Source organism: Zingiber officinale, chromosome 8A, assembly GCF_018446385.1.
Source record: "Zingiber officinale cultivar Zhangliang chromosome 8A, Zo_v1.1, whole genome shotgun sequence".
NCBI lineage: Eukaryota > Viridiplantae > Streptophyta > Magnoliopsida > Zingiberales > Zingiberaceae > Zingiber > Zingiber officinale.
This window is the reverse complement of record NC_056000.1, coordinates 15,879,560-15,906,226: the sequence shown is the minus strand read 5'-3', so window position 1 is coordinate 15,906,226 and position 26,667 is coordinate 15,879,560. Positions and strand designations below refer to the sequence as shown.

At 37.7% G+C, this 26,667-nt stretch overlaps 1 protein-coding gene across 1 annotated transcript; it reads left to right on the top strand.

Annotated features, from left to right (window-relative positions):
- The first annotated feature begins 3,126 nt into the window (after positions 1-3,126).
- On the top strand, positions 3,127-26,619 carry LOC122012718 (shikimate kinase 3, chloroplastic-like). The gene is made up of 10 exons (XM_042569347.1): positions 3,127-3,692; positions 23,746-23,810; positions 23,909-23,963; positions 24,044-24,116; positions 24,222-24,309; positions 24,592-24,674; positions 24,755-24,884; positions 25,232-25,310; positions 25,999-26,063; positions 26,161-26,619. The coding sequence occupies exons 1-10, from the start codon at positions 3,473-3,475 to the stop codon at positions 26,245-26,247; spliced, it is 945 nt and encodes a 314-aa protein (XP_042425281.1). The 5' UTR covers positions 3,127-3,472; the 3' UTR covers positions 26,248-26,619.
- Positions 26,620-26,667: the final 48 nt, after the last annotated feature.

Sequence of the window (26,667 nt, the reverse complement as noted above, 5' to 3'; positions counted from 1 at the left end):
GCTGGACTGCCCACGCGTTTTTGTTTTTTTTGGTTTTGGGTTGGTGAGATGAACGTCGACATTAGACAGGTCGGTGAATAATTAATTGTTTTTTTAATTGATATCAGATATCCCATTTATATATTTTGATTTTATAAATTGGGTTGGATATCTTGACCAGTGGATCGGACTAGTAGACGTACTATAAAAGCAGGACTAAGTCAACTGGCTGGGAAGACGCCCGATCAAATAAATTGATCGGACCAAATAGACAGAGGAAGATAAGTAGGAAATTCAATTTGCTCCAAGGGAGCCAAATAGACAACCAATTGAATGTGTATGAAGAGTGAAATATACGTTTCTCGGATGGATTTAGTGGTTAACATACGAAGTGTTATCATTATGAGGTCTTAGTTCGAATCAATCTCGGCAAAGTCGAGGTAAATGCCTCCCTTATGTGTTAGTCACTATTCCAGTAGTCGCCCGTGATTTACCTCCTCCGTGTTGGACCTAGGACGGGTTGACGGGGGCGCTGGAGGGAGAGCATATTCGCTTTTTTTTTTGCCACCATGAAGAGTGAAATATACGTCTTCTCGGATGGATCTTATAGGTAGCGCATGAAGTGTTATCATCATGAGGTTTGAGATTCGAATCTCGACAAAGTCAAGGTAAATGTCTCCCTTATGTGCTAGTCACTATTCCAAAGACTAGTAGCCGCCCGTGATTTACCTCCTCCGTGTTGATCCTAGGACGGGTTGACGGAGGCGCTAGGGGCGAGCGTATTCGTCTTTTTACCATCATGAAGAGTGAAATATACCTCTTTTATGTGCTAGTTACTATTCCAAAGGTTAGTAGTCGACCGTGATTTATGTCCTCCGTGTTGGTCCTGGGACGGATTGGCGGGGGCACTGGGGACGAGTATATTTGCCTTTTGCCGCCATGAAGAGTGAAATATAAGTTTCCTCGCGACAGTCTAGTGGCTAGCGCATGAGGTGTTGTCATCATAAAATCTGAGGTTCGAATCTTAGTGAAATTGAGGTAAATGCTTTCCAAATGCTAGTAGCCGTCCGTGAGTTACCTCCTACGTGTTGACTTTGGGACAGATTGATAGAAACATTGGGGGCGAACGTATTCATCTTTTTATCACCATGAAAAAAACTAATTATAGTAAAATAAAGGATCAACTTCCGATAGGACAAATTATTAGGGATGAGGAGAAGGAGTGTAATCATCCTTTTTACTACCATTGCTACAATGAATGAAGAGTGAAATACACAATAAAATTTCAAATAAATATTTCATTTGAATTCTTTTAATCCGATAAACCCTCCAACAGAAAAAAGAAAATCAAAACAGGGAAGGAAAACATTGAATAAGTGGGGAAAAAAACAGAGACCTTACTGAAGCATGGCAATGGGGCTTGGGCATTAATGACAGAAGTGCTGCAAAATCTTCTGCGAGGACCACTGCAAGATCTGGTGGTCCATGTACACTTAGAAATCGACCTCCTTCTCTTATTTGTTTCCCTAAATATTTTAACACTGCTTCGCACCCATGAAAACTAAAGTGTATTAACGAAGAAGTGATCTATAGAAGTCGGATGGGCTCCTTGTATCTTGGTAGAATATCAACCTGAGCCACCTCTTGGACGAGGGCTTGCCGATGTGGGGCATTCATGTCGCCCCACAAAGCTAAGCCTACGAGGTGCTTTTCAACAATCAATGGGGACTTCTTGTTGGGGGTGCCTTGTACTCGAATAGGACTATAAAGTCCCACTTGACAGTGTGAAGATATATGAGTGATCAATATTAATTTGCTAATTAAGAGTGGTAAAAGTGACAACAGGGGAGGAGACAATGAATCGATGCCAACTTTAGAATTTAAGATTTAGGATCGACTAAATCATTAAATGATTCATAATTTTCTTCCTTTTGCTTATCGAGAGCGTCGGCATTTATCCAAGATAAGACAAAGTCTATTAACCTACAAATAGTGTTGTTTTTAATTTTTTTTTGTTTACATCAAATATTTAACATATGTTAATTAATTCTAACCCTATAAAATTTTTTCAAGCATCTTATTAATTAAATTAAAAAGTTGATGTTATTACTCCTGGTCAGTATTGATTTTTTAAAAAATAATTAATCAAATCAAATAACGTTAGTTAAAACTAAATGATCAATTCAATTTAATAAAATTTTCTATCGTTCATCAAAATAATAGTAGGACGAATAATCTAGAAGTTTAACATCACTTTATTATATGTCCTATTTTTTTAAAAAAAATCTATAAATATATTAGAGTTAAAAATTGAATTATAAATATCTAAATGATCATTATGCAAAGCGATTAGTGAATTGGTCGATAAGCAAGATCCGTTTCCAGTCAGAAACTCTCACCCACCTTTTGCTGACGTAGAAGAATACTTGGGGCGTCAGATGTGGCCACCATTCCACCACCACTCCTCTCACCAACCACACCCAACTTTCTCAGGACCATATGCTCTTCATGACTATTATTATTATTTTTTAATTTAATTGTATAATACACATTAGCGTTTCTGATTCTTGATTAACGTCAGAATATTTTATGATTGAATATTTTTGAAAATAACTTAGATTTTAAGGAGTATAAAATGAAAGTTTTCATTAAAATTCATTACATAGAAACTTCTAGTTGACATTGATTGTCTCAAATCACACCTTAGTAACCTGTCTCGAAATTATTATTATTATTATTTCTTTATTAATTAAGATCCGATTAAATATGGAGATGGACGGCTTAATTTCATAATTTTTTTTTTATTGATTATTAAGATAAATTTAAAAAGTATAGACATCCACAATTCAATTGTCTTCAAGCATGACATACATCCGACGTGAATGTGAAAATCAAACCTTATTTCTTTTATTTGTCTGATAGTGTATCATCGCAGGGCCTATTTCATAATTTCCCAATTTAATATATCACGAGCTTTTTTATTATTATTATTATTATTATTATTTTCCGGAGGACTAATGGTCTTCAAACTTTCGAGGGTATTTTTCCATAATTTTCAAAACTCTTAAAAACATGGTAAGAAAAATATAAATTTTGGGGGTGAAAGGGAATTTACTCAAATAGATTGCGCGGCGATATAAACACAGTTCGCGAATGGGTGACTCCGCGCCTGGGTGAGCGGCCTCCTTTTTCATCTACTTACCTCTTATCCTGCGCCGTTCACGCACCATATACCTTGGCGGCGCGGTGGAGCTCCCCGGCCGACGGTTGTTGGTCGGATGTTGATCCTATAATTTATCCACCATCTCGATCCGATCTCACCAAGATAGCTTTGCTCGAGCTCAAAGTTGCCGAATTAGCGTGATTTGACCTTCCGATCGAGTTTGACGCGGTGCTGAGTAGTGCCAGATCGGCCGTCCTCGTAAGGATTGGATGAATCGAGATTAGGGAGGGAAAAAGGAGGGATCTTTTCATCTTGGGTAGCTTTGCGGAGATGGAGGTTGGTGCGGTTTTGGATCTGCAACCCTGCTCTTGGGTCGGTTCGGAGGCTAAAGGACGGAGAAGTAGTGGAGGTTCTTGGAGGTTTCAGGACCCATACAGAGAGGAGCGAAGGTCTTCTATGGTTAGATTTTGTAATCGGAGGGATAACAGAGCCTCTGTTCGATCTGGCCACGTCGAGCTCAAGGTTTCTTGTTGCTATAAGAAGCACCAAGGTGAGTTTTCCCCCACCCTTATTTTGTCCCCATATTTCTTTGATATTAAGTGTTGTCTTAGTTGTAGACCTTCTGGTGCAGATAGGAGATAGTTTTCATTGTGTGGCTTTTAATTCCATTGCTCTGAATCAAATGTTCTTAGCCTTTTGGCGTCAATCTTCAGTTTTTTGTAATTATTACTATTATTTGGGATTCGGTAATAACGTTATATATCTCAAATAAGAAATGTTCACATAGAATAACGTTTAGTTTCATTTCCTCTAATATGGTATCAAACAGAAATCTTGACAGATTTGGTTATTATTTGCTCCTTGTTATTTTCAGAGAGAATAGAAGGCCAAGAGCCTACCAGAAGTCTATGTATTAGTTGATTCTAGTAGGAGTTTTATATAGGATGTCTTAGGAGGGTGGCAATAGATGGACGCTTCAGAATCTATGAAATGGTGAGATAATCTTATGTACCTTTGCTCAAATTACTTTTGTTGTTTCCACAGAGATCATGATACATTGAAAATGTGGAAGATTGATTGATAAGATTTTTAGGAATCCCAACTTAAGCAGGGTTAACTCAATCTCCACCATCAAGTTTATTAGTATACCATGTTGGTGCAATTGTCCCTATGTCAAAGTTGACCAGTTTGTATCAAGTTTGAGTTTTGATTTTTAACAATATATGGAGATTGCAAGTATAATTGTCCATTAGGAAGAATGTTAGTGCAAATCTCCTCTGGTCAAAAGTTGACCAATTTGAAGAGAATAGTAAGTAGGTCAAGGTTGATCGGATACTTGACTGAGAAAATGCTAACTGGAAGTTAAGCAAGGGAAAGATCAACGGGATGATTGACAGAAGAAGAAAAATTAAGTGGGTCAATGTTGACCAGACACTTGGTGTGAAAAGTCCGGATGAGTGAAGCTAGGCAGGTGAGAAAGTCTTGGTGAGTGAAGTCAGGTAGTTGGAAAGTCCCGATGAGTAAAGTCGAGCAGATGGAAATCCCGGTGAGTAAAGTCGGGCAGATGGAAAGTCCCGGTAAGTGAAGTCGGGCAAATAGAAAGTCCTAGTGAGTAAAGTCAGGCAATTGGGAAGCCCTAGTGAGTGAAACTAGGCATTAAGGAAATCCTAGTGAGTGAAGCGAGGTGGAAAAATCCTAGTAAGTGAAGCTAGGTGGTGGAAATCTTGTTGAGTGAAGCATATGGAAAAATCCTAGTGAGTGAAGCTAGGTGAAAAAATTCTGATGAGTGAAGTCAAGCATGGGAAAATTCAGGTGGGTCAAAGATTGACCGGACACCTGGTGATCGGAAGTCCAATAGAAGGTTGGAAAAGCCCAAGTGGGTCAAAAAATTGACCAGCCACTTGATGGAGAAGTCCAAATAGGTCACGGTTAACCGGAGGTTGGACAAGGGAATCCTAGATTTGGGTTAAGCAAGTTAGGGTTGGGCAATCGATCAAGTGATGGATTGAGTGTTGTGCTAATTGATCAGGTGCTCGATTGACCGCATTTCTCCACGACGTAGAGAAGTTCTCAATCGATCAGGTGATCGATCGGGCTGCGTAACTAATCGATTGGGCACATTTTCTTCGCGACACACAGTGAGAGCACAAAGGCGATCTGGATTGATTGAGTGATTGATCCAGAAGCGCTTAATCAATCAGGTGATCGATTGAGCGATAGATCTAGAAGCTCTTAATCAATCAGGTGATCGATTGGGTGAAAGGAAAAAGATCCGTTGCGAGGTTTGGATGGCTGGATGCGGTCGAATCTAACGTGGCAATCGATTGGGGTAAGGTCAATCGATTAGGAGCCCTAATCCTCTAGATATAAAGATGATGATAAAGATTCAAACTCAAGTTCTTCTCTTTACACTCTCCGCTGGTTCTTGGAAGATTCAAGGCGAAGTTCTGCTGCATTTATGAGTCTACAAGAGACAATTCTAAGCAACAAGAAAGCGTAAAAAGAAAGATTCAAGTAATGTTGTATATTCATTGTATTTACTTTCATTTCTTATTGTATTTGTGTGTTCTTGTGAGAACAAGAGTACGAGGCTTCTTTGCCTCCAAATTGTTTCTGAGAAGGAGTGATTTCATAGTGAATGAATATTCCCCCCTCTCAAATATCCCCTATTGGAGGGGGATATTTGAAAGATATTAGAAGTCATCAGACACAAGTTTGCACCCGGTGATATCTCTTTTGTGGCATGCAATCATGCCTACCTTTTGGAAAAATTAAAAAATGAACGTTGCCAACTTTTTTTTTTTTTTTGAAAAATTCAATCAACATTTGGAAAAATAAAAAAATGAACGTTGCCAACGTTCGGATTTTCCCCTATATATACATCATTTCTTTCATCTATCTTTCACCATAAAAAAACCATTGCAAATCAAAAATTTAGAGAGGAATGGATAAAAATTCTAGTCATTATTTTAGGGATTGGTTTAACTCTCCAAATATCGACGAAAATCCTAGTGAAGAAAATTCTCAAGTTCGTCCTAATCTCCTTCATCCTCAATTTCCATTTCCACTCAACGACCACCTAATTTCCAACTTTTTCCATACCCACTACCATATTATCATAATTTTCAAAGCTATCCAAATTCTTTGAGTGTCGACCCTCGAGCTCCGTTTTATACATGTTCCCTGGAATATTAGCAGAGTAGTCAATATTTCATACAAACTCCATCTCATGGAATTAATCTGCTTTAATCATCGGGGATTCAATCAAATGAATCGAGAAGAGCTAGTGTTGATGCAACTGATAGTGATAAAGCTACAGAAACACCTCATGCATGTAAGACCGTTGGGCCGGCTAGAAGGGGGGGGGTTGAATAGCCCTATAAAAAAAAACAAAAGCAACCCTTCTCGAACTCTTAAACTAACACTTGTATAAAATTAGCTAAGCAGAAATACAAGAAAGAAACGAGGCACCGTGTTTGACTTGGTTACAACCGGGGAGGTTGTTAATCCAAGGAAAGTGATCGCACTAAAAACTCCTTCGGGCGGAGAAGCCTCTTACACCGGTGAAAGCACAAAAACAGAAGCTAAACTAGAACAGTGAGCGCACAAGTGTTTGGAATGCTAATTACTGAGTTGATTCAAAGCTTCTGGACCAAGGCTATATTTATAGCCTTGGTCGGGGCGTCTGGAAGGGTTCCGGGCGCCCTGGGGGGATAAAACTTATCCCCCAACGTTCAGATCGAGTCAAAACTCGATCTGGTCAATTTTACTGCTCAGGGCGCCCCGGAGGGCTCAAGGCGCCCCGGAGGGCTCCGGGCGCCCCGGAGCCCAAAGTCAACAGTTGTTGACTTTTTCGTCCGGGACTTCTTCTCTGGTTCAGTCCCGCCTCGGTCCGGTTCTTCTCCTCCGGATCCGCTCGCTTGGGTGATCTCTGCCATCCGGAAAAGGGCTCACCCGAACTCAACTTCCGGTCTTCTCGAGCAGCCTTCCGCTCCGGCTTCTCGTCCCTCGGAATCGTTGCGTGTTTCCTTCTCGTCCACCAGCGTACTCATCCGCAGTCTTCGTCCCTCGGTCGCACCGCGTGCCGACCTTCTCGCTAGCTGCGTCTCTTGCTCCCCGAGCAATCTTCCGCTCCGGCTTTCGTCCCTCGGAACCACCGCACGCTTCCTTCTCGCCCGCCGGGTATTCTTCCGCAGCACCTCGTCCCTCGGACTGCCGTCCTTCTTGCTAGCTGCGTCTTCCGCTCGACTACCTATGTTCCTAAGCTCCTGCACACTTAGACACAAGGTTAGAAACAAACAGGACCTAACTTAATTGTTGATCACACCAAAACAACCTTGGGGTTCCAACAATCTCCCCCTTTTTGGTGTGATCAACCCAAGTTAAGCTAGGTTAAAATAGATATTAAATAACATTAAGTAAATTAACTTAATTTGTAATTTAAGTGCAAAAAGATAGAAAAGATAAAATCAAATTAAATCTATCTACCTCCCCCTAGACTTATACTTTCCCTTCTCCCCCTTTGATCACAAAAAAATGGGGTTCCAAGAAAAACAATCTAAGGGTTCAAGACTTAGAAAAAGTATTTCTAAAAAAAATTTCTAAGTTTTTAAGAGATTTAGAAAATTTTTCTAAGTAATTTAAGCTGAGATTTCTAGTTTCAAGAAAAAGTTCTTAACTTAGGAAAAAATGATTTTTGAGAATATTTCTAAGTATAAAAAATCCTAAATAAAAAAAATTTTAATTTAAAAAATCCTAACTTACATTTTTAAGTATTTTTTTTTTAAAAAAAATTGACTTAGGCAAAAAAAAAATCTAAGTAAATTTCTAATTTGAAATAAAATGTTTTGAATAACCTTTTTCAAGCACTAATTAATTCTTGTATTAATGCTTCATTAGTAAGTTAATTAAACATTTATTTCAATATTTTGGCTTCCAGGTCGTGGCGAGGCACTAGGCCTTCTTGGTTATTGGAGCAACAACCACTTCCTTAGACAAAGCCTCATAAAGAAATTCTTTGTTTAATTTTCTCACTTAAAGCGCTAATTTTAATTTTAAAATTAATTTAAGCATGACTTCGGAACCCAATATAGGTTCCAGCCTACTGGATTAACTAAAAAGTTTTTAGGAACATATTTTCTTGAAATGTTTCTAATTTGTCCAGGGTGATATTTAAAGTACCAATTTAAATTATTAAATCTTCTAACATTGGTTTTAGATGAACATGCATGGTTTCTCAAGTTATCTACTTGCATTTTCAAATCATCATTTTCAAGTTTCAATTTTTCATTTGCTAGTTTTAATTTATTTAATTCTTCTAAGGGACAAGACTTAGCTAGAATTACTTTTAAATTTTTATTTTCACTTTCTAATTTGCAGCAATCTTTTGTTAAAAGTTTAACGAACTTAAACATTTTATCGGGAGGAAGAGATCGTACCTGACTTACCTTGTCGATCTCGTTGTCCGTTTCTCCCCCTGAGCTGCTGCTTTCTTCCGACATGTCTCCCCTTTCATCGATGCTCTCGATGCTCATTTCGGAAGAGCTTGAATCGCAGTCGTCGTCTTGATGACTCGCCATCAGTGCGAGTCCGGAGAAAGCTTCGACTTCCGATTCGGACGATGTATCGTCCCACGTCGCTTTTAGGGCCTTTCGCTTTTGGATAGGCTTCTTACCCTTCTCCTTGTCCTTGTTCTTCAGCTTGGGGCAGTTGTCCTTGACGTGCCCTTCTTCGTCGCAGTGGTAGCAGCGGATCGTTCTTCTCCTCTTTCCCTGCGGATGGTTAGTAGATCTGGATTTACAAAGTTTCTTGAATCTTCTTACCATCATTACCATTTCCTCGTCGTCGAGAGAGGATTCCGATTCTGGTTCGTCTCTCGAGGCTTTGAGGGCGACGTTGTTTTTAGGCTCCTTCATTCCTGCATATCTTGACTCATGCACTTCAAATATTGAAAAGAATTCTTCTAATGAAATCTTTTCTAAATCTTTAGAAATGTAAAATGCATCTACTAATGATGCCATTTGGTATTTCTAGGAAAGGAATTTAAAGCGTACCTGAGCGAATCTCGGTTACTTACCTTTTCTCCGAGATTCGAAAGACCGATGATAATTTCTTTTATTCTCGAGTGTAGATGCGTGACTGACTCGTCTTCCCCAAGTCGCAGGCGGGTGAGCTGATTGCGAAGCAGATCTCTTCTGGCGAGCTTAGCTTCGGACGTTCCTTCGTGCAGCTCGAGGAACTTCTCCCAAAGTTCCTTTGCAGAGTTGTATTTACCGATCCTGTTGACTTCTTGAGGCGGAAGAACGCTTAGCAGGTGGTACTCTGCTTTGCCGTTCGCTACGAAGTCGGCCTGCTCCTTTTTTGTCCATTTATCTATTTCCTTGTCCTCTGGAGCTTGAAAGTCAAGTTTCATTGTTAAAAATAATTCAATATCTGTTGTAAGAAATACCTGCATATGTTTTTTCCAAGTGGCGAAATCCCCTTCGAATTTCGGCGGGTGAATGCTTGGTCCGGCCATCTCGTTGCTTTGTTTGGCGGTTAGTCCTCCTGAAGCACCTCGGCTCTGATACCACTTGTAGGACCGTTGGGCCGGCTAGAAGGGGGGTTGAATAGCCCTATAAGAAAAAACAAAAACAACCATTCTCGAACTCTTAAACTAACACTTGTATAAAATTAGCTAAGAAGAAATACAAGAAAGAAACGAGGCACCGTGTTTGACTTGGTTACAACCGGGGAGGTTGTTAATCCAAGGAAAGTGATCGCACTAAAAACTCCTTCGGGTGGAGAAGCCTCTTACACCGGTGAAAGCACAAAAACAGAAGCTAAATTAGAATAGTAAGCGCACAAGTGTTTAGAATGCTAATTACTGAGTTGATTCAAAGCTTTTGGACCAAAGCTATATTTATAGGCTTGGTCGGGGCGCCTGGAAGGGTTCCGAGCGCCCTGGGGGGATAAAACTTATCCCCCAACGTTCAGATCGAGTCAAAACTCGATCTAGTCAATTTTACTGCTCAGGGCGCCCCGGAGGGTTCCGGGCGCCCCGGACTGCTCCGGGCGCCCCGGACTGCTCCGGGCGCCCCGGACTGCTCCGGGCGCCCCGGAGCCCAAAGTCAACAGCCCTCCGGGGCGCCCCGGAGCCCAAAGTCAACAGTTGTTGACTTTTTCGTCCGGGACTTCTTCTCTGGTTCAGTCCCGCCTCGGTCCGGTTCTTCTCCTCCGGATCCGCTCGCTTGGGTGATCTCTGCCATCCGGAAAAGGGCTCACCCGAACCCAACTTCCGGTCTTCTCGAGCAGCCTTCCGCTCCGGCTTCTCGTCCCTCGGAATCGTTGCGTGTTTCCTTCTCGTCCACCAGCGTACTCATCCGCAGTCTTCGTCCCTCGGTCGCACCGCGTGCCGACCTTATCGCTAGCTGTGTCTCTTGCTCCCCGAGCAATCTTCCGCTCCGGCTTTCGTCCCTCGGAACCACCGCACGCTTCCTTCTCGTCCGCCGGAGTACTCTTCCGCAGCACCTCGTCCCTCGGACTGCCGTCCTTCTCGCTAGCTACGTCTTCCGCTCGACTACCTATGTTCCTAAGCTCCTGCACACTTAGACACAAGGTTAGAAACAAACAGGACCTAACTTAACTTGTTGATCACACCAAAACAACCTTGGGGTTCCAACAATGCAGTCCCTGATTCACTATTTTCGCCATTCTCATATGAAATAGGGCTTGATGATATTATTATCGATGAAGCAACAGGGACTAGAGACTGGCAATGAATCGGATGGAGATCATAACAAGGGAACAATGTGGACAATAGCAGATGATAAGCTCCTTGTAGCGGCTCATGAGCGAAGATTCAATAGTTGGTAATACCCAGAAGAGTGGGTCTTTTTGGAAACAGGTGGTGGCATATGTTGGATTGAGACGCGCGTGAGAAGGGGTGAATCATGTGGTTTTCAAAAACTTTTCTTTATTCTTTTAAAAAACAAAGTATACACAGCGGAAAAGAAAGAAATAGGAAAGCAAGCAGAAAACACAAGTACGTGATTGGTTTTTTACTTGGTTCGGAGCCTTTAGTGACTCCTACTCCAAGACTCAGGTCCCACGAATCTATCGACTGGTAATCTAATAAAAATTTCTTCCAGAACCGTTGGAAGAGGGGATCGAATACACAAGAATCGGAAGAGTGTAACAAGCTACACTTTCTATTTACAGAAATTAAGTACAGAAATTAAATTGTGTTACCAAACACTTTTGTAGATGGTTGGCTCGAGCTTGGTGTTTGGACAGCTTCTCAACAGCAATCGGGCGTAGTAGAGTTGTAGCAGGGTAGTAGTAGGAAGCCGGAGCAATCAGAAAGCCGATCGGACGCGTAGAAACTCGCATAGAAGTTGTGTATTAAAGGCTCCTCGAGACACCCTTATAAAGAGTGTGGAAGGCGTCTTTTATAGCCTGAAGGCGCCTCCAATGTGTCAAATTTGATCCTGAACTCGTTGCTTCTTATCTGCGACGAAATCTAAATTTTATCTTTTGGAAGACACCTTCCATAGCATCGAAGGCGCCTTCCATGAACAGTACGAAGGCGTCTTACAATGCTTGAATGCGCCTTGGGTACTGTTCACCTGAGGTCTTTTTGCACCTTTTGCCCTGCAAGTTAGGTTAGTCCAACACGATAATATCTAACCTGCAAAACGATGTTAGCACATTAAGAATAATACGATTAATTTATGACTTAGACTTTGTCTTCCAGATCAGGACCTAGTCAGAGTCTCAATTTAGGTTTTCGAAATGAACTTGATTGGACTGACGCCTACTGTCCCCTCAACCGGGACGCGTCCTCACATAATCACTCTCCTCCAATAACTTACCTTTAATTACAATGTGTCAAGTTACCTTCTTGACGTCAATCTTCTTGGATCGAGACACACATGAGAGGCGGGGGGGCGGGGGGGGGGGGGGAATCACGCGGTTTTCAAAAATCTTATCTTTTCGGATTCGAAATCAAAGTATATGCAGTAGAAATAAAACCAGAAAAGTAAAAGCAAGTAAAAGACACGAATCGCTTTTTTACTTGGTTTGAAACCTTCAGCAACTCCTACTTTAAGACTTAGGTCCCGCGGACCTATCAACTGGTAATCCACTGAATCACCTTTTCCAGAACTGCCGAAAGAAGGGAGCGAGTACAAAAAGTATCGAAAAGTGTAACAAACTACACTTTTCGTTTGTAGTAATTAAGTAAAGGAATTAATGCTTTGTTACCAAACATGTTTCATAGATAATTGACTCGAGCTCAGTATTTGGTTGGCTTCTTGGCGGCAGTCGGACATAGCAGAGTTGTAGAAGAACAACAGCAGGAAGTCGAAGCAGTCAGAAAGTCGATCGGACTTGTAGAAGCTCGTATAGAAGGCGCCTCTAACATGTCAAATTTGATCCCAAACTCGTTGCTCATTATTTGTGACGAAATCTGAATTTTATCCCTTGGAAAGCACCTTCTATAGCACCGAAAGCGTCTTCCATGAACTGTGCGAAGGTGCCTTCCAATGCTTGAATGCGCCTCGGGTACTGTTTACCCGAGGTCTTTTTGCTCCATTTGCCCTGCAAGTCAAGTTAGTCCAACACGACAATATCTAACCTGTAAAACAAAGTTAGCGCAATAATAATATAATTAATTTATGACTTAGACTCTGTCGTCCAAACTAGGATCTAGTCAGGGTCTCAATTTAGGTTTCCAAAATGTACCTAAATTAGATCGACGTCTATTGTCCCCTCAATCAAGACACGTCCTCACTTAGTCACTCTTTTCCAGTACCTTTACTTACTGTGTGTCAAGTTACCTTCTTGACGTCAATCTGACCCACAAAGTCTTTCTGCCAGAATCGCACATCCGGACTTCGCCACTCGGGAATCGCACATACCGACTGGACTTCTTGTCTGGTGTCAGGTCCTCTTGATCTGTCAAGTTAGTCAACCCTGCACACTTAGTAACAATGTTAGATTACGATAACACCTAACTTAACTCACTTGCCATTTATCAAAACCTGAATTAGATTGTTAGTGCAAATTATATCAACAATCTTCCCCTTTTTGATGCGGGTTAGAGCTAGGAAAAGATATGCAAAAATAGTAATAATAACTGATTCAAGAGAAAAACACTTAAGATAGATCAATTGTTGTTTTATTCTCTTGATCATTTCAGAGTTAAGGTTTTCAAATTGAAGATTTTGTTTGTCTTTTTCTTACTTAACCCTTACCTTTTCCCTTTGACATTCATCAAAAACAATGTAGAGGCATACCAAATTGTAAATAGACAAGCAAGTAATAATTAGTGCATAGTAATAAAAAAACTTGCAGGTCTATTAGAGGGAGAAGTTAGTAAAATTTTAAAAGTATTTTAACAATAATTTGTTACTGTTCAAAGGATTTTTAACATTTTGAAAAATTGATTTTCCACCTAAATCATGTGTAATACTAAATTTTGCAAACCAATTTTAAGATAGATTTAAAAAATAATTGAGATTACATTGCAAATAATCATTTCAAAAATATTTTCAAAATAAAAAAACTTTATCCAAGCAAAATAATTTTGGAAATAATTACAAAGTAGTTTTTAAAAGTGTTTTTTTGAAAATATCTTTCTAAATATTGTTCAACATGTGTTAATATAATTTTTAAAACACTTGTATTTTTCAAAACAGTTGGTTTGAAAAAGAATTTGTGCAAAGTAAGTATCTTAAAAGTAATTTTTGAAAGTATTTTGCAAAAAGAACTTTGAAAGCAATTTTGAAAGTGATTTTTGCCACAAGTATTAGGAAATGAATTATTTTGAAAATCATTTTTAATTATCCTCCCCTGAACCTGATATATATAAACAATGCTCATCTAAAAATTCGGCCTTAAATGTCTAACCGTTATTTATTAACTAACTATCAAAAGATAGTAATGTTCACTCGGTTAGTCAAGTTAAGTAAATGTATCCAATTAGTGTTTGACTAAAATAGATTACTTAACCTGATCACTGTAATTTTGGTATTTTTCACCCGGATTTGTGTTGATGATATAAGCATCTAAAGTCCAGGCAATGAGTTTATGCATCTCACGTCGTTTTATGTTTGTGAATACACAATCAAGATACACCTATTGTGTTTGTGAGATGTTCAATACCTAGGAACATATTTTCTATGGATTTAATCTAAACTAAGGGCAAAACAAATTTTGAAATATTAAGGAAATGGGAAGTTTTTGGAAAATATAAGTAAAGAATTTTCCCTAGAACTTGCAAATCATTTGAAAATTGTTTGAAAATAGTAGTCCTACTCTATCGTTTTAGGGTCGAAATAGTGGGGGTGAATAGCTCGTCGCGCGTCTCGTTGCTTGCTTCTTGGTGATGATGTGCAGCGGAATGAACAAGAAATAAACTTACAACGCTAACACAAGAAATTTACTTAGTATCCACCTTAAGAAGAGGTGACTAATTCAAGGATCCACACGCGATACACACTCCACTAATCAAAACACTCCTCAGTCACAGCCGGAGGCGGAGAAGTCTCGTACAAACTCACACAACAATATATAACACCCACAAGAAGAAAATACAAACGATACAAATGAAAACTCTTTCTTCTTGCTTACTTGTTGCTTGTTGTTGCCTTTTGAGCCTTGGAAGTATGACTACACTTGTCTCCAAGAGTCTTCAAGAACTGGCTGTGAAAGTGTGGAGAAGCTCGCTGAGATCGCACTGTAGTCGCTGGAGAGGAATACGCGAAGAAGACGCTCGCCAACGGCTATAACCTGCGCAACGGTCGGATCCCAATCGATTGAATGACTCTCAATCGATTGGGGAGGTTTTGAATCGATCGGCTGATCGATTCAGAGCGCCTTTGTACTCTCTGGAAAACGCCTGAATCGATCGCCCGATCGATTCAGCCTCTATCGCACGATTTCTAGCTTCCCAATCGATTGGCTAATCGATTGGAGGTTTCAATCGATCAACTGATCGATTTAGAAGCTCACTATTCGCTCAGAAATTCTCCCAATCGATTGACCAATCGATTGGGGAAGTTTTGATCGATTACCCAATCGATCAAGAAGGTTTTTGCACAAAATCACGTCAATCAATCGATTGAACCCTCAATCGATTGACAAGCAGAAAACAGTGTAGAGCTTGAAATGAGCTTCGTTTCGCATCCAAGATCACCTCATTCCGATATTCGAGTCAAAAGTTATGACCCTCGGAAGTTTACTACGTCCGAACTTCCTAATTCCATGCCAACTCCCTATTGGACTTACGACCGCTAAATATTCGGTCAACTTTTGACCCATCAGGACTTTCTCTTTGCCAATTTCTCGTTGGACTTCTGATCACCAAGTGCGGTCCTCCTTGACCCACTTAGATTTACTGTCTCGTGCCAAGTGTCCAGTCCTCACCCACTTGGACTTCCTTCCACTAGATGTCCGGTCACCCTTGACCCATCTGGATTTCCTTGTGCCAAGTATCCGGTCAATCCTTTGACCTACTTGGACTTCTTAATACCAGGTGTCCAGTCAACCTTGACCCACCTGGATTTCCACGTGCCTGACTTCACTCACCAAGTTTTTCCATCTGCCTAGTTTCACTCACTAGGATTTCCCATCTGCCTGGCTTCACTTACCAGGGCTTTCACCTAGCTTCACTCACTAGGGTTTTCACCTGGCTTCACTCACTAGGATTTTTCCACTGCCCGGCTTCACTCACCGGAACTTTCACCTGCCTGGCTTCACTCACCAGGTCTTTCCACTGCCCAGCTTCACTCATCGGGACTTTCACCTGCCTGGCTTCACTCACCAGGACTTTCACCTAGCTTCACCCACTAGGATTTTCCAACTGCCTAGCTTCACTCACTAGGTCTTTCACCTGACTTCACTCACCAGGATTTCCCATCTGCCTAACCTCCAGTTAGGACTTTCTTAGTTAAGTATCCAGTCAACCCTTTGACCTACTTGACTCTTCTTCATATCTAACTGGTCAACCTTGACTAGAGGGGAATTGTATCAACAATCTCCCCAAATGGACGATTGCATCTGTAATCTCCATGTATTGTCAAACATCGAAACTAAAAAATCAAGACTCAAGCGTTAGCCAACTCAATTTTAGTCAACCAGGTCAACCTTGACTTAGGGATATTGCACCAACATATCGTACACATTCCTAGTCGTCTTCGTAGATGAATTCAGGTTCTCGTAGTGGTTTAGTGAAAATGTCAGCTAAATCTGACTTGGACTCAACATAGTCGAGTTCAATGTCTCCTTTGGCGACGTGATCTCTAATAAAGTGATGTTTAATTTCAATATGTTTGGTTTTTGAATGATGCACTGGATTTTTGGTTAAGTTAATTGTAATGATGTTATCAATATGAATTTTTATATTTTTATTTTCTAAGTTAAAGTCTTTTAATGCGTGCATTGTCCATAACAGTTGTGCTACACATTCAGTCATAGCTATGCACTCGGCTTCAGTAGTAAATAAAGTAACACAGTGTTGTTTTCTACTAAACCACAAGTGATGGTCTAAGTAATTGACACCCACGACTTGTACTTTTATGATCTAGTTTACAGCCGATATAATCTGAGTTAGAATAACCTATTAGTTTAAAATTAGGTGTTCTAGAGTACCAAATTCCAACATTTGGTGTGCCTTTCAAATATTTAAAAATTCTTTTTACATTAGTTAAGTGAGATTCCTTAGCATATGTTTGGTATCTAGCACACATACTAATTGTAAATAAAATATCAGGTCGACTTGTAGTTAAGTATAAAATGCTGCGACACTCCTATAATATTTAAGATCTACGGGTTTTCCATTTGGATCGCTATCTAAGGTTGTGTTAGTTGCCATTGATGTTTTTATTTCTTTGGTATTGTCCATTCTAAATTTTTAAAGTAATTTTTTAATGTATTTTTGTTGGTAAACATAATTTCCTTTATTTGTTTATTTAATTTGTAATCCTAAAAAATAAATTAGTTTACCTACTAGGTGCATTTCAAATTCTTGTTCCATTAAAGTTATAAAATCTTACAAAAATCTGAGTTGGTTGACCCAAAAATTATGTCGTCTACATATACTTGGGTTATGAAGATATCTTGTTTGACTGATTTTACAAAGAGATGGATCAATTTGACCTTAGTTGAACCCTTTGAAAATTAGATAGACTGTCAACCTTTCATACTAGGCCTAGGTGCTTGTTTAAGATCATACAAGGTTTTCTTTAATCAAAACACATGGTCAGAATGAGCTATACTTTCAAATCCAAGTGGTTGACCAACATAAACTTCTTCTTTTATTAGCCTATTTAAGAAGGTGGATTTAACATCCATTTGATAAAGCTTAAATCCTTTATGGGCTGCATAGCTAAGTAGCATTCTAATAGACTCAAGTCTGACTACTGGAGCATATGTTTCATCATAGTCAAGGTCCTCTACTTGACTAAACTCTTGAGCTATTAGTCTAGCCTTGTTTCTAACAATTTTCCCTTTTTCACTTAATTTATTTCTAAATACCTATTTTATTTCTATTTTTATGATTAGGTAATGATACTAAATGTCAGACTTCATTTCTATCAAACTGGGCTAATTCTTCTTGCATGACTATGCTCCAGTCTGGGTAAAGTTGGGATTCTTCAACTTTTTTGGTTTGATTTTAGAAATTAATGATATTTGACTTAGGTTTCTGAAAGATGATCTAGTCTGAACTCTTAGGTTTGGATCACCTATAATTTGCTCAATTAGGTGGTCTGAGTTGACTCTTATTGTTCTAGGCTCAGCTTGTTTTTGTTCATTTTCTTGTTGATTTTGTTCAACTTCATATTCGTATCTTAGATTTTCATTTTCTCCCCCTAGATCAGTATTAGTTCTAATGAAATCAATTGGTTGGTATTGAGGTTAAGTTGAGTTAGATTCTTTGGGAATTTCATCGAATCTTACATTGGTTGTTTCCTTAATTCTTAGAATGGTTTTATTGTAAACTCTATATCCTCTACTGTTTAGGGAATATCTTATAAAGATTCTATTTTCTACTTTTGAAAAAAAATTTCCTAAGTATTCTCTTATATTTAACATGTATACAGGACATCCAAATACCTTAAAGTATTTAATATTTGGTAATTTATTATAGTAAATTTCAAATGAGGTTTTATTTTATTTTTTATTAATTGTTGTTCTATTTTGTATATAGCAGGTTGTACTAACAGTTTCTGCCCAAAAATATTTTGATAATTGGTATTCATTAAGCATTGTCCTAGTGGCTTCTTGGAGAGTTCTATTTTTCCTTTTGACTATTCTATTTTGTTGACGTGTATTAGGACATGAGAATTCTTGATGATAGCCATTTTCTAAGCATAATTTAGTAAACCTATGATTTTTAAACTCCCCATCATTATCACTTCTAATTCTTTTAATTTTTGAATCTTTTTCATTTTTAGTTTGTTTACAAAAATTACTAAATATTTTAAATGTTTTATCTTTATTTTTTAAAAATTTTACCCAAGTGAATCTTAAATAATTATCAATTATTACAAGACAGTATAAGTTTCCATTATAGATTTAATCTCATATGAGTCAAATAAATCTAAGTGTACTAATTCAAGTATTGAATTGGTTTGAGTTTGATTAGTTAGTTTGTGGGTTGACTTGGTATGTTTTTCTTGTTGACAAATATTACAAATTGTTGAGTCTAAGTTTGGTAGTTTTGGTAGTCCTCCATTTAGTTTGATGAGATTTCTAAAGTTAGTGTGGGATATTTTCCTATGCCACATTCCTCTTTTTGTGTCAGGTGACATTTAAGTGAAGTTAATTGTGTAAATGTTATTATTCCTAAGTCCTTTTAATTTTATTGTATGGTCTTTCATATATTTAATTACATATTCAGTGGATGTAAACCTAACCTTATACTTTGAATCACATAATTGATTGACATTGAGTTAGTTAAATTTGAAATTTTCAATAAGTAGTACTTTATGATTAATGAAATTAGATTCTAGCTCAATGTTACCTATCCCAATTATCTTCAATTTGTCATTGTTTCCAAAGGCAACTGTTCCTAGACTTTTGAAGGTTAATTCTGTGAACATTGCTTGATCCCCGGTCATGTGTCGGGAGCAACCAGTGTCCAATATCCATCTAGATTCCTATAAAGAGTAGGAAAAAGAAAATTTTAACTTAAGTGTGAATTTTGTTTGAGTTTAATTTGAATTTAACTTATTTTAATTTTATTTGAATTTGAATTTAATGTTAATTTTAATTTTAATTTTATTTAAATATGAATTTATTTTTAACTTTAATTTGAATTTTGATTTGAATTTAATTTTAATTTTAATCCTTAGTTATCTCACCCGATTTATATTTTCAATCAGGGAATCCTATAATTTTGTGAGATGAGTTAAGTTGAATTTCAGGGTTTTGTTTAACTTGTGTTAAATTCAAGTTTAGTTTTAGGTTCAACAAATAGACATTCTTTGGATAAACTTCTAAGTTATGGTGAGTCACCTAGACATTATTAAAGTAACCATGCCTTTGAAAAATTTTCAAATAATCCTATCCACTGAACTTAATATAAAACTTTGGTCTAACCAGTTAGGATTAGTAAGAGGTAACTTCAGTTAGTTCCACTAAGTCAAATGCTAAAGTCGAAATCATATCTTCCTAGACATGCATAGGCAGAGCTTTCCTAACCTACTATCATCAAAAACTTCTCTAGTACCATTTGTCAAGTTAAACTTTTGTCCTTATTTATTGGAGGTACCAACTAATTTGAAGTCTCCCTCTGAATTACTGAACTTTTAGATTTTAGGTTTGTGTCCATTTGCTTTATAGTTATAATATACTTGGTTATAGTTTGAGTTTAGGTTAAATTTTTTTAAAAATTATTTTAGGTTTATTTGTTTTTATTTTAGTCTTTAGGTTTAAATTTATTTTTGGAGATTTAATTTTTAAGGTTAAGAGTGATTTATTTGATTTATTTTAATTTATATAGTGAATTTTATTTTTTGGTATATAATATTGATTGAATCCTAATTGTGTGATTAGACACGCTTTCAGAACTCAGGCTTTAGTTAATTTTTTATTTTGAGTTAGAATTAAAAATGATTTAACTGTTGAGTTAGAATTGTATCTGAGTCCGGATTTATTATATACAACTCTTTGAGATCCGAGTATTATATTTAAATACTTAGATCCTGAGATAAACTTTTCCAACTATTCTTTTAACTCTTTAATTTGATTTTTCAAAATAGAATTTTCTTCCTCAAGATTTACAACTTGAGTTGAATTTCTGTTTTGAACTTTGTCAGTTAAAGAGATCAAACTCAGTTATTCCTTAAGGATGTTATTTTCCTTAAGGAGGAGTTTATCGTGTTTCTCAGTTTTACTTAACTTTTTGTTTAGGCATGAAATAATTTTAAAGAAATTTGCAGTGTAATTAAATTTTACCCTAGTTGGTTCGTTTGAACCGGATGCGGATCCATTGCTCGACTTGCATTCTGACTCGTCGTCTTGATCCGTTTCACTTCTGGTTGCCATCAGTGCGAGGTAACTCGCTTGCTTTGGTCCGTCTACTCTCGATCTGTCTGGAGAAGACTCATCCCAAGTCGTCTTTAGTACTTTCTTTTGCTTTGTCTTCATTTGGGCATTTGTTTTTGAAGTGTCCCTTCTTGTTGCAGCCGTAGCATGTGACGTTTGTCTTTAAGTTGTTGTATGCAGATTTGGACATCTTCTTCATGTCGCGTTTGATGAAACTTTTCTTCCGCCTACTGAACATCTTTCTTACCAGGTTCACTAGTTGCTCTTCTTCGTCTAATTCAGATTCAGTTTTTGCTTCCGATTTAGCTCCCTTCGAAGTACCTGCAAGAAAAGCAATTCCTTTCTCGACCTTTGGGTCATTAGTTTGTTCATGTAGCTTTAATTCACAAAATAATCCGTCTAGTTTTAATTTAGAGAGGTTCCTCGAAACCTTATAGGCATCTACGATCGATGCCCAAGTGAGTTTCGAGAGAACGAATTCAGAGCGTACCTGATTACATCTTGATTCTCGAGTTGATATCCGATCATGTGTAGACCGTTGAGGATATCTTTGATCTTCGCGTGTAATTGGCTTGCGGTTTCTCCGTCCTGCATTTTAATATTAAATAAAAAAATTCAATAATAGATCACGTTTCGTTACCCTTGAGTCCGTAATCCCTTCGTGTAGTTCTCGGTGACAGTTGAGCGTAGCAGAGTTGTAGCAAGACAGCAGCAGGAAGCCGGAGCAGTCATCGGACGTATAGAAACTCATATAGAAATTGTTGAAGACGGTTTGGTCGAGACACCCATTTAAAGGGTATAGAAGGTGCCTTCCAAAGCCTTGAAGGCGCCTCCAACATGTCAAATCTGATCCGGAACTCGTTCCTTATCTGTGACGAAGTCTGAACTTTATCCCTTGGAAGACGCCTTCCATAGCACCAAAGGTGTCTTAACAGTGCGAAGGCGCCTTCCAATGCTTGAAGGTGCCTCGGGTACTGTTCACCCGAGGTCATTTTGCTCATTTTGCCCTGCAAGTCAAGTTAGTCCAACACGACAATATCTAACCTGCAAAACAAAGTTAGCACAATAATAATATAATTAATTTATGACTTAGATCCTGTCGTTCAGACCAAGATCTAGTCAGGGTCTCAATTTAGGTTTCCAAAATATACTTAAATTGGATTGACGCCTATTGCCCCCTCAACCAGGACACGTCCTCACTTAGCCACTCTCCTCCAGTGGCTTACCTTTACTTACCGTGTGTCAAGTTACCTTCTTGACATCAATCTGATCCACCAAGTTTTTCTGTCGGAATCGCACATCCGGACTACGACACTCGGGAATCGCACATCCCGACTGGACTTCCTACCTAGTGTCAGGTCCTCTTGACCCATCAAGTTAGTTAACCCTGCATACCCAGTAACAAAGTTAGATTACAATAACACCTAACTTAATTCACTTGGCATTCATTAAAATCTGAGTTAGACTATTAGTGTAAATTGCACCAACAAATTCGATCCACCAGGCCTTCCTATCGGAATCACACATCAAGACTTTGCCACTTGGGAATCGCACATCCCGATCTCCTGCCGGAATCGCACATTCGAACTTCGCCACTCGGGAATCGAACATCCTGACTGGACTTCCTGTTTAGTGTCAGGTCTTTTTAACCCATCAAGTTAGTCAACCCTACACACTCAATAGCAAGGTTAGATTACGATAACACCTAACTTAACTCACTTGACATTCATCAAAATCTGAGTTAGACCGTTAGTGCAAATTGCACCAACAGTATACTACTATACCAATTGAGATAAGGGAGCTAAAAAGAGAATCGCGGATAAAGAAAAATTACATTGGGCTTCGGTGAAAATATGGTGAATAGATATAATGGAATCTACAATAAATTGTACAATTATTGACCAAGCAGATGGAACAACGATGATTTAATGGTGCATGCTCATGAAGAATACAAGAGTACTTTTAAATCTACTTTTCAATATGAACATATGTGGAGGATTGTGAAAGATAATCCGACGTACGCTCCTCAATCCTTAGAGCGACGGGCAACAAAGAAAATAAGAAATCAGAATCATCAGGTGTACATAATGACTCTTCTAATCCTAACACAACTGTTGATGTGGATGATAGAAAAGCTCAATCTCGTCTAATGGGATAGAAGACAACAAAGAGGAAAGGCAAAGAAAGAGTAGGCCTAATTGATGAATTGAATCAGGCTATGCAACAGTCAGTAGTACATTTGAAGGAGTATAATAAACAGTAAGAAAATGGATCAACTCATCCAAGTACATCAACTCTCGTAATGGACTACATGACAGTGAACAACTCAGAACCATCTAGGGATATGTGAGCATTTGAAGAAAAGATTAAATATGTAATGAATCTGTTTATTTTATCAACTCCTTGTTTATTTTATTAATTGTGGTTTATAATTTCTATGGTTTATTATTATGTGTTTTATTAATTTAATATGGTTTGTAACTAATGTATTTCAATTTAGAATTTGTAAAATATTTGTATTTCTATGGTATACTATTTTTTTAATTTGTATGTCTTGTATTGCTTTTTTTAAATAAAATATTAATATTAAATATTTATTATATTATTTTAAATAATATGTAAAAAATATTTATAAATAAATAATAGATGAAATATATTAAATTGAAGAATTGAACAATATAATTAATTTTATTTAAATATAAAATTAGATATAAATTAATAAAATGATTATGGGACCCATAAATTTTTAGTTGTTGAGATATTTGATTGTGAAATTAGAAATATTTAAGAGTGGGATATTTAATGGTTGAGACTCATAAATGTTTGGTTGGTGAAATATTGGATTGTGAGATTTGAGATATTTAAAGAGTGAGATATTTGAAGAGTAATGTGGAAATGAGGACCACAAATATCTAAGAGAAATATCCCTCCTATTATGGATGATCTTACCAGTGTTGCAATAATATAACATTATATTGGTGAGATCATTGTCCTATTTGCACTTATTGTATTCAAATATTGTCCTAATTAATTTTTTGACATACTTATATTCATTTGGTAATTACTTACAGATCATTTCAGTCAAAGAAGCACAGAGACCTACCACAAGTCAATTGATGAAGCTCTCTTACTTAAGGTATGGTGTTTTTATTATTGTTATCTCAAGTAAAATGACTTTATTTGTGTTGGCTCTTATACACCATCTGTTTGATCCCTTTATTTGTCTTATTTCAGAGTAAATCAGAAGAAGTTCTCCCTTACTTGAATGAGCGTTGTATCTATCTAGTTGGTATGAATCTTGTGTGTGAGCAAAAATGACTGAATAGTAATTGCTGTATGACTGTTCAATATTTTTTTACTTGTTCACAGGAATGATGGGTTCAGGTAAGACTACAATAGGAAAGATCTTATCCGAAGTTCTACGTTATTCATTCTTTGACAGGTTTACTTTTGGTTTTTTTTATACTCCACATTTTCCATCAATTGATGAAAGTAGAGCATTGTCTATGACTATTTTATTTAATACTCTATGCTTATCTTGGTTAAGTGACAAATTGGTCGAACAAACAGTTGGTATATCTTCAGTTGCCCAGATATTTAAGCAGTACAGTGAAGCCTTCTTCAGGGACAATGAGGTGATTGCTACTTATTTTGTTCATTTCAATTGTTATATCTGCTTGTGATGACATGAAATCCAATTATATTGGTGATTTCTGTTAAATGTGTCAATGGAATTCATCAAGCCATAATTGTTAGTATTACTAAAAGACCTTATAATTTGTTGATTGTTTTCTATATCCTTTCATCTTTCGCAATGGGAGTAAATTGTTAGTCGGTTCCAACTTTCAGATTTTTTTTCGTTCAAAAAATCTGTAACAGTGGGATTACTCCTTGAGGATTCTATTTCCATACTACAGAGTGAGGTCCTGAAGGATTTATCTTCAATGAGTCGTTTGGTAGTTGCAACTGGTGGTGGAGCGGTTATTCGTCCTATTAACTGGTAAAACATTGGATGAGCATAATTCTGTTAATAAATTTTGTGTTAACAATATAATCGAGTATTGTAGATTCAATTGATAGGAAATTTATGAAGCATGGGATATCCGTCTGGCTAGATGTTCCTCTAGAAGCTCTCGCTAGGCGGATTGCTGCTGTAGGTACTGATTCTCGCCCTCTTCTGCATTATGAACCTGGTGATCCTTACTCCAAGGTAACCTTTTCCTTACTGAATAGTCATATCTTGTTTTTTATTTGATTTTTAGTTAATATGCATATCCCATGACTCACCATCTTTGTGATACCTCGTACCATCCCCTCCACACGCACCATGAAAAGCCATTACTCTCCCTGACAATCTCTGCATAACTTGCATCTCTACTTTCTCTCCTATCCTTGCACACTTGGAATATATTAAGATAATTCATTTAGAAGGAAAAAAAATGGTAAGGAACGTGAATGCATGGTCTATTATGGTAAGGTGTCAGCGAAAAGGAAAATTTCAGTGCTAAAATAAGTTGATAACATGATATTGCAATTCATGCCTTTTATTTTTCACAGGCCTTAGCAAAGCTTACTTCTCTATTTGAAGAAAGGGGCGAGGCATATGCGAATGCCGATGCAAGAGTCTCCCTTGGAGGTAAGCCTTCATGCAGCTGTTATGCTTCTTCTTGTTTTGTATTTGTTGCAACGTTTTGTTGCAAGTATTACGCATCTATTAGTTTCCTTGCACTGAAAATTTTGAGTTTCTTTTGTTCATCTTCGTTAGGTTGCAGGATTTGTGTTAGGTATTCTCTCACTTACTCAAGACTACAATAACCTCAGACTATTTTCTTCAATTTGAATCCGACAGTCATTATGTTAAAGATCTAAATATTTTAATGACATTACATGGCATAGAGTTGAATGATGGAAAAAGATGGATGCTACCTAACCAAAATAGTTGTTGCTAACACGCCTTATTATTGTAGTGTTGTCATTTCAAAGATTGAAATTTTGTGCTGAAATTTCAATCCTTGAAATGAAAACACTAAATAATAAGCGTGTTAGTGTCAAATATTTGGGTTAGGCTTCTTGCATATTTTCCCATCATTCCAACAAAAATCCAAGACATGAAACTTAACACAGGGACACATATCTCAGTCACTTCTCTGTTTATTGGCGCACCTGCATGAAACTCGTACTGTTATATTTCTGCCAGTGATTGAAACTCCTGCTTGGAGCAAGAGTTTAACCCTTATTGTCATTCACAACCCAATAACATTATAAATACTTGTAGCAGAGTCATAATTCAAAGGAATAATTTTTTTTCTTCACCCATTTTGCAGAGATGGCAGCTAAAAAGGGGCATGGAGATGTCTCAACACTTACACCAACCGATATTGCTTTTGAGGTATAAATCAATCCTCCAAATGAATTTGTCACTTGGCTCTTCCCTCTTCTTTGAACAATCAAGAGATGCCTCACTACACCCTGTCCCTGTTTTTCAGGCACTATTGCAGATTGAGAACTATGTTATGGACAATGCATATGCTTCAAGTAGCCGCTATAATTTCACAGGCGCAAGAAGAGATTAATTGAGACTCATGTTTCACCATGGAAAAGTTATAATTCTTGAAACTTGTTTTATCAGTACATGATTTTTGTTCATTCAAAAACATCCTCGGTCAAATCTCTAAGTGCTGTAGTCTCAAATAAAAACCTTGTGTCCCCAGGGCGTAGCATAGATGGGGAGTGCATAGTTCTGTGACTAAAAAGTCCAGGGATCGATCCTCGGGGTGTCACTGTCTGGGGTTAACGTCTCCGCCTGTGTATCTGCATTTACCTCTCTTTATATCCATGGGATCGACTTTAGGAGAACCGTTGATGTGGCAGTTCTACATTTGTCTCAAATAAAAATCTTGTAGTGCAAATCTCTAAATTTTTTTTCTTGTCCTTTTATTTTCAAATGTCCATTTAATTATTTTGAAATTTTTATGGTAAAATTTTTAGAATTT